Raw genomic sequence first — 13,278 nt, 5'->3', positions numbered from 1 at the left:
TGTCAGAGACTCTGGGAATAAACGTACTTATACCCGCTTGTGCTGTGACGTCATGCACCTGCTCCTTGTATGTTGCAGAACTTGTCATGCGCATGGAAGGTCTATTACCTCATTGGAAAGATCTTGCTTTACATTTGTTTATTATAATCAATTTTCATGTTATTGCTGTTATCGTAATAATAATCAATGGCAAATAGCAGTAATAATACTTTCATTGCCAAATCATTGTAAAAGTTAATACTTTTATTAGCATTAATATTGATGGTTTTGTTGCTGTTCTGACCAATTTCATTTTCGTTCCTGGATCAGTACTTCAGTAGTGTTATTATCATCAGTGCCGTTGTTATCAGTGACCTTGTTTGATTTCTTATTATTTCTATAATTATCATTATTTTTCTTGCTGTTCTGATTATAATCATTTATATTTATCTTATCATTATAATCTCAATATTAAGGATACAATTCTTGTAATAATGATTATCATTATTGTTTTTCGTTTTTACTATTTCTTATTTTGATTTTTTTCATAATTATTATCATTATTGTTATTACAATAAATGTTATGTTATCATTAATAGGATCATAATAATTTTGTCTATTTTTATTTTTATTATTATTATTATTGAAATTATTGTTATTATCGGTATTATTATCATTTTCATTAACGTTGCTGATATCATTATCATTATCATTATTATTATTGTCATTATTATTATTATTATTATTATCATTATCATTGTTATTATTATTATTATTATTATTATTATTATTATTATTATTATTATTATTATTATTATTATTATTATTATTATTCTTATTATTATTATTGCTGTTGTTGGTGTTGTTCTTATTGTTATTATTATAATCATCATCATTATATCATTATCACTCTCATTATTCATCATTTTTGTTTGCATTGTATTTCTCTTACAATTGTTACCATTATTATCGTTACTATTTGGATCCCTGTTGTATAATAATTTATAAAAAAAAATCTTCCTCACAACTAAAAAAAAAAAAAAAAAAAAAATCTTCCTCACAACTATTACATTTAATATCACTGTTGTTCTGTTCATTTAATGAAGGCATCAGTGATTATCATAAAGAAAATAAGTAATGATAACAAGAGATAAAGGTGATGACAAAAAAGATAATGATTTTGATAATAGTGATAATAGTGATAAAAGTAATGATGATAATAATAATAATAATAACAAAATAATATTAAGGACGATAAACTTATTACTATTAATGATAAAAACAATAATAATATATCAAAATAAATGATAATATTGACAATATTGATAATAATAATAATAATAAAAACTGATGATAATGATAATAACACTAATAATGGTAAAAACAACACAGATATCCATTATCAAGAATATTATTATCGTAATTATTGTTATTAATATTAGTATCAATATTAGTATTATCAGTATGAAAAATTGTTTTAGCTATAAAAAAAACATAGCAAAGATACTTTTGATAATAGTTCTTGAATTAACGATATGAATGACAAGTATAAAAAAAACAATATTGATATTACTGATTGTAATAATCATAACCATAACTGTGATTTTGATGATATACGAAGAATAACAATAATGATCAAGATAGTTATGATTATAACTATGATAATAGTAATAATGATAAGAGGAACAAAAGTCATAATACTAATAACGACAATAACAATATAATAATAGTGACACTAATAATAATGATAGTGAAAATAATGTGGATGTTCATAATATCAATATTGATGGCCATGATATTGATGATGATAATAATAACTACACCAATGATAATAATAATAATAATAATAATAATAATAATAACAATAATAATAATAATGTGTAATAATTATGATAATAATAATGAGAAATAATTATGATAATAATAATAATGAGTAATAATTATGATGATAATAATAACAATAATAACACAATAACAATATAAAAACAATGATAATATAAATAATAAATGTAATAATAATGATAATAATGAAAATGATAATAATTATAATAATAATGGTATTAACATTAATTTCAACAACAGAAATTATTTTAAAATGATAATGAAAATAGCAATAGTGATAAAATTGTAATAATGATAGGAACTAGTAGATACTGAAAAGACGTTTATGATAACAATAGGAGCAATAATAATGATAATAGTGTTGATATGAATATTGATATTCATATCAGTATAATATCTATATAAATAATAAAAATGATAAAGACTGCTTTAGTATTAACAGCAACAACGGTAACAATATTAAAAATAATAATGATAATGGTAATGAGAATACTAGTAATAACAATGACAACAATGAAAATTATAATAATAAACAATAATAAATATAGTTATTTCAGTAATGATGATGATGTTGTTATTGTTATTACTATCATAATTATCATTACCACTAAACAATTGAGCAATTATCATTGCCATTCTACCTGGAATTAGATTATTATCAGTATTAGTATTATATTATCATAATATTCATTATTGTATTACTATCATAATTATCATCTTTATGATTGATGGTATCATTATCATCGTTATCATACTCATTTGTAGGAGTAATAGTAACCGTATTTTCCTTATTGTTTTGTAATTATTATCCTTATCAATGTTATTTTTATTATCGCTATCATTATTATGATGATAATCGTCGTTATCATTATTATCATACTTATCAGTGGCAGTAGCAGGAGTACTACTTTCATCATTTTACTATCATACTATCATCATACTCCTTTTACTTAAATATATCTTCAGAATGTAAGGAATCATAACACCAGGTTACATTATAGATCAGTTAACTTTATCTGCTTGATTTATTAAAAATCAAAGGTAACATTATATATTGCACGCGATGTAAAATAAATTATCTGAGGAAGTGATGGTGACCGATGTGGCAACGAGTTCTCAATCTTTGGAAAATTCTAACCATACACGGGCCTTGGAGGGGCGTAGCCACGAGATTCACGAGACTCGAACGACTCGAACGACTCGAAGGAGTCAGGGTAACGAGCCTCTCCTTCGTAGGACACCTCAGGAAGGAATCCTGAGTCTCCTTGGACAGTGAACCTGACGGTCTGCAGGCGGCCGTCGGGGAGCTGCACGTAGTAGGATCCTTGGGTGTCGTGGCCGTCGCGGGCCTCCTGGTGGCCGAAGTTGTTGCCGGAGTCGCTGTGCTGGACCGCCCAGTCGAAGTTGTAGTTGGCGGGGCCGAATTCCTCAGAGGAAAACTGGAAAAAAATAAACATACTTAAATCACACATTGTATTGATTCTGTTGCAGAGTATAAACATGTATAAAAAAAAAAAAAAAAAATCTGCAGATCATGGAATATGGAACATTAACATAATGACTCAACTCTGTAATTCATATACGGTGTGTGATTTGCTTTTTTAAAGATTGGGTGCAAAATGCAATTTGACCTTTCTACAATATTCATTTGCAGTGGAAATTATTATTCCTAAATATCAGACAGTCGATACTTTAACCTCAGTACGACATTTTGATACAAAGATAAAGGACTGACCTCGGGGGCGGAGTACGAGTAGGGGCGCCTGTCAGCGGCTGCCACAGCCACGAGAGTCACGAGAAGAAGGACCTGAGGAGGAAGTGGTTGCTTATTACTGGAGAAGAAGAAAGATGTAAAGCATATTCCATGAAGGCTCGTACCACAGTTCTCAATGAATATATCTTACAAGAACCAATATCATATATATTATCAAAAATAAGTTCTGGATTTATCATCATTGCTGCAGCTAATTGTTCTAACCACAGTAACGAAAATATCTTTGCACAGCCTGACTCCACAGGAACCCTGGCACTTACCTTTGAGTTCATGTTGGTGTGGATGCTGGATGGCTTGTGTCAGAGACTCTGGGAATAAACGTACTTATACCCGCTTGTGCTGTGACGTCATGCACCTGCTCCTTGTATGTTGCAGAACTTGTCATGCGCATGGAAGGTCTATTACCTCATTGGAAAGATCTTGCTTTACATATGTTTTTTATAATCAATTTTCATGTTATTGTTATCATCCTAATAATAAGCAATGGCATATAGCCGTAATAATACTTTCATTGCCAAATCATTGTAAAGGTTAATACTTTTATTAGCATTAATATTAATGGTTTTGTTGCTGTTCTGACTAATTTCATTTTCGTTCCTGGATCAGTACTTCAGTAGTGTTATTATCATTAGTGCCGTTGTTATCATGGATCTTGTTTGATTTCTTATTATTTCTATAATTATCATTATTAATATTTTTCTTGCTGTTCTGGTTATAATCATTTATATTAATTTCATTAAAATCTCATCATTAAGGATATTTTTTTTATAATAATGATTATCATTATCATTATTCGATAATTAGTATCACGAATATTGTTATTCAAATTGTTACTATCTTTTTTTCGTTTTTATTATTTCATATTTTATTTTTTTATGATTATCATTATTTTTATTACATTGTTGCTATAATTAATAATAGGATCAGAGTAATTATGATTATTTTTATTATAATCATTACCATTAATGAAATGATTGTCATCGATATTATTATCAGTTTCATTAACGTCAATGATATAATAATAACAATTATCATCATCATCATCATCATCATCATCATCATCATCATTATCATTATCATCATCATCATCGTTATCATTATTGATATTATTATTGCTATTGTTAATATTATCATCATCATTATATCATTATCGTTATCATTACTCATTATTATCGTTACTATTTGTATCACCATTGTAAAAAGAAAAAAAATCTTCACAATTATTTCATTTAATATCATCAGTTTTATTACTATTACAGTCATTATTACTGTTATGTTTATTTAATGAAGGCATCAATGATTATGATGAAAATAAGTAATGATAACTAGAGATAAAGATGATGACACAGACGACAATGCTTTTGATGATAGTAATAATAATGATAAAAGTAATGATAATAATAATGGTGCTAATAACAATAACAAAACAATAAGGACGATAAAAGTATTACTATCAATTATAATAGATAGTAATAATAATATATCAAAATAAATGATACTATTGACAATATTGATAATAATAATGAAAACATGATAATGATAATAACACTAATAATGATAAAAACAACAAAGATAACCATCACTATGAATATCATTATCATAATTATTGTTGTTAGTATTAGTATCAATGTTAGTATTATCATTATGACAAATAGTTTCAGCTAAAAAAATAATAATAATAAAAAAAAACATAGCAAGGATACTTTTGATAATAGTTCTTGAATTAACGATATCAATGACAAGTATAAAAATAACAAGATTGATTACTAATTGTAATAATCATAACCATAACTTTGATTCTGATTATATAAGAAGAAGAATGGCGGTAATGGTCATGATAGTTATAATTATAACTATGATAATAATAATAACGACAATAGCAATGAAAGTCATAAAACTAATAACGACAAGAACAATATAATAACAGTGACAGTAACAATAATGATAGGGAAGAAAAGGGGGATGTTCATAATGTCAATACTGATGGCCATGAGATTGATTATTATAATAATAACAACAACAATAATAGTAATAAGTAATGATTATAATAATGATAATGAAAACAATAATAACACAATAACAATAATAAAAACAATGATGATAAAAATAATAAATATAACAATATTAATAATAATAATAATGATAATAATAATGGTATTAATATTAATATCATCAACAGAAATTATTTAAAAAATGATAATGAAACTGACAATAATGATAAAATCAATAGTAAATATCGTAATAATGATAGAAACTAGTAGATACTGACAAGAAGGTTATGATAACAATAGCATAATAATGATATGAATATTAATGAATATTGATATTTATAGCAGTATAATATCTATAATAATAATGATAATGATAATAACGACTGCTTTAGTATTAACAGAAACAACGGTAACAATAACAATATTAAAAATAATAATGATAATGGTAATGATAATACTAGTAATAACAATGATAACAATGAAAATTATAATAAGAAAGTAACAATAATAAAAATAGTTATTTCAGTAATGACGATGATGATAATGTGTTGTTATTGTTATTACCATCATAATTATCATTACCATTAAACAATTGAGCAACTATCATTGCCATTCTACCTGGCATTAGATTATCATCAGTAATGGATTTTGTCATTACTTCTATCGACACTTTTATTATCATTTTATCTATCATTACCAATCATTGTTATTTTCATTGTGAGCATCATTATCTTATAATCATTATTAGCATTATCAGTAGTGCTAACATAATCATTTACGCTAGTATTATTATTTGTTATCTAGTTCGTTATCATTGATATTCCATGATCATTACTATCATCATTTTCATTTGCTTTTATATTATCATAATATTCATTATTGTATTACTGTCATAATTATCATCATTATGATTGATGTTATCATTATTATCATCGTTATCATACTCATTTGTATGAGTATTAGTATTTTCCTAATAGTTATTATAATTGTTATCCACATCAATATTATTTTTATTATCGCTATCATTATTATAATGATAATCGTTATCATTATTATCATACTTATTAGTGGCAGTAGCAGTAGTACTAGTTTCATCATTTTACTATCGTACTATCATACTAATTTTACTTAAATATAACTTCAGAATGTAAGGAATTATAACACCAGGTTACATCATAGATCAGTTAGCTTTATCTGCTTGATTTATTCAAAATCAAAGGTAACATTATATATTGCACGTGATGTAAAATAAATTATCTGAGGAAGTGATGGTGATCGATGTGGGAACGAGTTCTCAATCTTTGGCAAATTCTAACCATACACGGGCCTTGGAGGGGCGTAGCCACGAGATTCACGAGACTCGAACGACTCGAAGGATTCGAAGGAGTCAGGATAACGAGCCTCTCCTTCGTAGGACACCTCAGGGAGGAATCCTGAGTCTCCTTGGACAGTGAACCTGACGGTCTGCAGGCGGCCGTCGGGGAGCTGCACGTAGTAGGATCCTTGGGTGTCGTGGCCGTCGCGGGCCTCCTGGTGGCCGAAGTTGTTTCTGGAGTCGCTGTGCTGGACCGCCCAGTCGAAGTTGTAGTTGGCGGGGCCGAATTCCTCAGAGGAAAACTGTAAAATAAATTATATATTAATCACTGCCTTTTTGTTACAGGGTAAATGCATACCTGAAAATTTATATATTATAAAATACGTAACATTAACTTTATTATCGATAGACCCTTCAATACAGGAGTACAGGTTGTTGAATTACATGTATGATTTAGTTTTAAAGATTGGATGCTAAATATTTTTGGGCCTCTACAATATTAATTTGTAATGGTAATGATTAGCCATTAATACAAGATAAGTCAATGTGACCTCAGTCTCAACTCTTAATACAGAGATGAAAGACTGTTTTCCCCCACTGACCTCGGGGGCGGAGTACGAGTAGGGACGCCTGTCAGCGGCAGCCACAGCCACGAGAGTCACGAGAAGAAGAACCTGAGGAGGATGTGGTTACTTATTGCTGGAGAGGAAGAAAGCTGTGATACATGTTCCACGAAAGCTCCTCTCATATTTCTCAATGAATATATCTTACAAGAACCAATATCATATATATTATCAAAAATAAGTTCTGGATTTTATCATCGTTGCTGCAGCTAATTGATCTAACCAGAGTAACGAAACTATCTTTGCACAGCCTGACTCCACAGGAACCCTTAAGTGGCACTTACCTTTGAGTTCATGTTGGTGTGGATGCTGGATGGCTTGTGTCAGAAACTCTGGGAATAAACGTACTTATACCCGCTTGTGCTGTGACGTCATGCACCTGCTCCTTGTATGTTGCAGAACTTGTCATGCGCATGGAAGGTCTATTACCTCATTGGAAAGATCTTGTTTTACATTGATTTATTGCAATTATTATTTTTGTTATTGTTATTTTGATAATCGTTTTAAGTAGCAGTAATGATACTTCTTTTATGGTCAAATTGCTGTAAACGTTATTACTTTTTGCCATTATTCATTTGTTGCTGTTCAGACTAATTTCATTTTTGTGCATGTATCAATGTTTCATTAGTGTTGTCATCAGTGTCACTATTATCATGAACTTATTCTAATACTATTTCTGTAATTCCTTATCACAACATTTTTCACTATTATGGATATGATCATTTAAACTAATAGTTATTGTTATGATCATTCTCATCATTCAGGATATAGTTCTTATCATGATTATCGTTATTACCATTATTCTTCTATCATTATTGTCACTATCACTGTTATTTTTTATTACTTTTACAATCATGATTAAAATTATTACTTTTTCATTGTCATAATCATTTTTTTATCAATATCAGTTTTATTATCATAGGCGTCATCGTAATCGTTACTATCATTGTTATCATTAATATCATTATCATGATTATTAGTTTCATCATTTACAATTATAAAAGTTAATATAATTGCCGTTATCATTCCTACGATTATTATTTCATTATTTTAATTGTGATTATTTTTGTTTTTATTATGATTCATATTATCAAAAAATCTTAGTAAATCTTTCTATTATGATTACTATTATTATTATTATTATTATCATTATTATCATTATCATTATAAAATAAGTCAAATAATTAAGAAACAATAGCAAGGTTGCTAAGAATTATTATAATAATAGGTCCAATACTAATGCTAGTAATGGCAATATTAATAGCAAGTATACTAACGACAATAATATTATTAGAAATAAAAATCATAACCGCAGATATGATCATAATGAAATAAGAAGACTAACAGTAATGACCATAATTATTAATATAATTATGATGATAATAAAATAATAATAGTAATAATAACAATGAAGAGGATAATGACGATGAGGATAATGATGATTGATGATGAGGATGATGATAATGATAATGATAATGATAATGATAATGATAATGATGATGATGATGATGATGATGATGATAATGATAATGATAATGATAATGATAATGATAATGATAATGATAATGATAATGATAATGATAATGATAATGATAATGATAATGATAATGATAATGATAATGATGAAGATGATGATAACAACAATAATAATAATAAAGACAATAATATCAATACAATATGTAACAATAATGATTTTGAAGAGTGATCTTGACGATAATGATAATAGTAGTAATAATAATAATGATAACCATATTAATATTCATGAAAATATGAAGAATGATAATGTAATAATAAAGAATAGGATAATAATAATAATAGAAATAATAATAATATTATTAATAATAACAAAGGATAATAATAATAATAATAATAATAACAATGATAACCATGATAATGATAAAGATAATAATATCAGTAATGATAAATGATAAATTATTTCAATAACAATAATAATGATGGTATAAATAACAATTATCGTAATACTAATTGAAAATAGTAAAACAATACTGGTGAAGATGGTGATTACTAGACCAGCAGCAATAGTGATAATAATAGTAATGATTAGTAATTAGTTATAATGGTAATAATAGTATTAATAATAGTAATAATTAACTTTCATATTGATATCAGTGTCTGTATTTATATTAATGAAAATAAAAAAGTCTATCTGTAATAATAGCAGCGACGACAACAACACTAAAATTCATATGATTATAATAGTAATAATAATTATGATAATAGTAATGATAATAGAAATTTCAGACATGCTGTGATGACGACGAGGAAGTTAATGAAAATTACTACAATTATATTTATTGTCATTATTATTGTTGTTGCTGTTATTGTTTTCATTACCCTCATAATAATAATCATTATTTCTGCTTTTATTAGTATTAGCTTATCATTAGCATACAACTGCTATTGCTGGTAATCCATCGGAAACTAGGTAATCATTAGTATAAATATTTGTATTATTAGTATCCATGCCATTTTCAGTATCAATTCCCTTATCAGAATTGGCATTACCATTACTATTATTGACTGTCATTATCATGAGCATCATTATCATATCCACCATTATCACTGACCTTCATATCATTAATATTCATATTCTTATATCATTATGATTAATATGTCATGACCATTACTATTGTTATCATTGCTACCATTATCTCTATTATCATCATAATCATGATGATAACAATATCAATTATTTAATTATCATCAGCATTGTGGTTATCATAATTATTATTTTTTATCATTATTATCATTATCATCATTATCGTCATAATCATTTGTATTAGTACTAGTAACAGTATTTTTAGCATGATATAATTTTCCATATTCACATTATTATCATTACTATTGCCTTTATTTATATTGCTATTGTTATTTTACCTTTATTATTACTAAGCTCATGGTGAATATGATTATTATTATCATAATTATTATTATTATAATTATTGTCAAAGGCAGTAAGAGTAGTAATACTATCTCATCTTCATTTTACTGTCATTACTGTCATAAAACTCTTTTTACTTAAATACATTTTCACAATCCAATGTGACATAACGACAGGTAACATTATAGACCAGTTAGCTTTATCTGCTTGATTTATTCAAAATCAAAGGTAACATAATATATAGCACGTGATGTAAAATAAATTATCTGAGGAAGTGATGGTGACCGATGTGGCAACGAGTTCTCAATCTTTGGCAAATTCTAACCATACACGGGCCTTGGAGGGGCGTAGCCACGAGATTCACGAGACTCGAACGACTCGAACGATTCGAACGATTCGAAGGAGTCAGGGTAGCGAGCCTCTCCCTCGTAGGACACCTCAGGGAGGAATCCTGAGTCTCCTTGGACAGTGAACCTGACGGTCTGCAGGCGGCCGTCGGGGAGCTGCACGTAGTAGGATCCTTGGGTGTCGTGGCCGTCGCGGGCCTCCTGGTGGCCGAAGTTGTTGCCGGAGTCGCTGTGCTGGACCGCCCAGTCGAAGTTGTAGTTGGCGGGGCCGAATTCCTCAGAGGAGAACTGGAAAAATCATTATTTGCATTACTTATCTTACTATATATTATAGGTATTGTACATTTGAAAGAAACATTGGCATAGGAAAAATAAGAATATGACGTTTTGAACTCCAAGATTTCCTCAGCAGAAAATTTATATATCCTAAAATAAGTAACAATAACTTTATAATCGAGGGACCCTCCAATACAGGAGTAATGACTCTGTTTTGTTGAATTACTTAAGTTCTATTCTTATACGGTGTATGATCTAGTTTTAAAGGTTGGATGCTAAATATTTTTTGGCCTCTACAATATTAATTTGTAAAGGCAATGATTGGCCATTAATACAAGATAATTCAATGTAACCTCAGTCTCAACTCTTAATACAGAGATGAAAGACTGCTTATCCCCCACAGACCTCGGGGGCGGAGTACGAGTAGGGGCGCCTGTCAGCGGCAGCCACAGCCACGAGAGTCACGAGAAGAAGGACCTGAGGAGGAAGTGGTTACTTATTACTGGAGAAGAAGAAAGCTGTGATACATGTTCCACGAAAGCTCCTCTCATATTTCTCAATGAACATATCTTACAAGAATCAATATCATATATATTATCAAAAATAAGTGTCTTTGCACAGCCTGACTCCACAGGAACCCATAATTGACAGTTACCTTTGAGTTCATGTTGGTGTGGATGCTGGATGGCTTGTGTCAGAGACTCTGGGAATAAACGTACTTATACCCGCTTGTGCTGTGACGTCATGCACCTGCTCCTTGTATGTTGCAGAACTTGTCATGCGCATGGAAGGTCTATTACCTCATTGGAAAGATCTTGCTTTACATATGTTTATTTTAATCAATTTTCATGTTATTGTTATTATCGTAATAATAACCAATGGCAAATAGCCGTAATAATACTTTCATTGCCAAATCATTGTAAAGGTTAATACCTTTATTACCATTAATATTAATGGTTTTGTTGCTGTTCTGACTAATTTCATTTTCGTTCCTGGATCAGTACTTCAGTAGTGTTATTATCATCAGTGCCGTTTTTATCGTGGACCTTGTTTGCTTTCTAAATATTTCTATAATTATCATTATTAATATTTTTCTTGCTGTTCTGGTTATAATCATTTATATTAATATTAGCATTATAATCTCATTGTTAAGGATACAATTCTTGTAATAATTATTATCATTATTATTTTTCGTTTTTATTATTTCATATTTTCATTTTTTCATAATTATTATCATTATTTTTATTACAATAATTGTTATGTTATCATTAATTATAGGATCATAATAATTATGGTTATTTTTGTTATGATTATTTATCATCATTTAAATTATTATTATTATCGATATTATCATTTTCATTACCGTTATTGATGTCATTATTATATTTATTATTATTGTTATTATTATTATTATTATTATTTTTATTACTATTATTATTATTATTATTATTATTATTATTATTATTATCATTATCATTAGCATTGTTATTATTATTATTATTATTATTATTATTATTATTATTATTATTATTATCATTATTAATGCTGTTGTTGTTATTGTTATTATTATAATCATCTTTATATCATTATCATTATCATTATTCATCATTTTTGTTTGCATTGTAATTCTCTTACAATTGTCACCATTATTATCGTTATTATTTGTATCACTATTGTAAAAAAAAAAAAAAAAAAAAAAATCTTCCTCACAACTATTGCATTTGATATCACTACTGTTCTGTTCATTTAATGAAGGCATCAATGATTATCATAAAGAAAATAAGTAATGATAACAAGAGATAAAGGTGATGACAAAAAAGATAATGATTTTGATAATAGTGATAATAGTGATAAAAGTAATGATAATAATGATAATAATAATAATAAAATAATATTAAGGACGATAAAGTTATTACCATTAATGATAATAATAATAATAATAATATATCAAAATGAATTATAATATTGACAATATTGATAATAATAATAAAAACGGATGATAATAACACTAATAATGATAAAAACAACAAAGATAACCATTATCATGAATATTATTATCGTGATTATTGTTATTAGAATTAGTATCAAAATTATTAGTATTATCATTATGACAAATAGTTTCAGCTATTAAAAAAAAAAAAAAAAAAAAAAAAAAAAAAAACAGCAAAGATACTTTTGAAAATAGTTCTAGAATTAACGATATCAATGACAAGTATAAAAAAAACAAGA

At 27.5% G+C, this 13,278-nt stretch overlaps 3 protein-coding genes across 3 annotated transcripts; all 3 read right to left on the bottom strand.

The window, feature by feature from the left end:
• Positions 1-2,827: 2,827 nt before the first annotated feature.
• LOC113809533 (pro-resilin-like) lies at positions 2,828-3,920 on the bottom strand. Its single transcript, XM_070116573.1, has 3 exons — positions 3,856-3,920; positions 3,557-3,628; positions 2,828-3,260 (listed from the first exon to the last, which is right to left on the bottom strand). The coding sequence occupies exons 1-3, from the start codon at positions 3,865-3,867 to the stop codon at positions 2,955-2,957; spliced, it is 390 nt and encodes a 129-aa protein (XP_069972674.1). The 5' UTR covers positions 3,868-3,920; the 3' UTR covers positions 2,828-2,954.
• Positions 3,921-6,770: 2,850 nt separating this feature from the next.
• LOC113809534 (pro-resilin-like) lies at positions 6,771-7,843 on the bottom strand. Its single transcript, XM_070116760.1, has 3 exons — positions 7,809-7,843; positions 7,504-7,575; positions 6,771-7,203 (listed from the first exon to the last, which is right to left on the bottom strand). Exons 1-3 carry the CDS (start codon positions 7,818-7,820, stop codon positions 6,898-6,900), a joined length of 390 nt encoding a protein of 129 aa, XP_069972861.1. The 5' UTR covers positions 7,821-7,843; the 3' UTR covers positions 6,771-6,897.
• Positions 7,844-10,619: 2,776 nt separating this feature from the next.
• LOC138860012 (pro-resilin-like) lies at positions 10,620-11,759 on the bottom strand. Its single transcript, XM_070116759.1, has 3 exons — positions 11,705-11,759; positions 11,455-11,526; positions 10,620-11,061 (listed from the first exon to the last, which is right to left on the bottom strand). The coding sequence occupies exons 1-3, from the start codon at positions 11,714-11,716 to the stop codon at positions 10,747-10,749; spliced, it is 399 nt and encodes a 132-aa protein (XP_069972860.1). The 5' UTR covers positions 11,717-11,759; the 3' UTR covers positions 10,620-10,746.
• Positions 11,760-13,278: the final 1,519 nt, after the last annotated feature.

The sequence above is a fragment of the Penaeus vannamei genome, chromosome 39 (genome assembly GCF_042767895.1).
Source record: "Penaeus vannamei isolate JL-2024 chromosome 39, ASM4276789v1, whole genome shotgun sequence".
Taxonomy (NCBI): Eukaryota; Metazoa; Arthropoda; class Malacostraca; order Decapoda; family Penaeidae; genus Penaeus; species Penaeus vannamei.
The sequence above is the reverse complement of the archived record's forward strand: the minus strand, read 5'-3'. Positions and strand labels throughout refer to the sequence as shown.

Coding starts and splice junctions, on each gene's coding strand:
- LOC113809533 (XM_070116573.1), bottom strand. Junction 3,261..3,556: donor ACTCGTACTCCGCCCCCGAG/GTCAGTCCTTTA, acceptor ATTTTTTTCCAG/TTTTCCTCTGAGGAATTCGG.
- LOC113809534 (XM_070116760.1), bottom strand. Junction 7,204..7,503: donor ACTCGTACTCCGCCCCCGAG/GTCAGTGGGGGA, acceptor TTTATTTTACAG/TTTTCCTCTGAGGAATTCGG.
- LOC138860012 (XM_070116759.1), bottom strand. Junction 11,062..11,454: donor ACTCGTACTCCGCCCCCGAG/GTCTGTGGGGGA, acceptor TGATTTTTCCAG/TTCTCCTCTGAGGAATTCGG.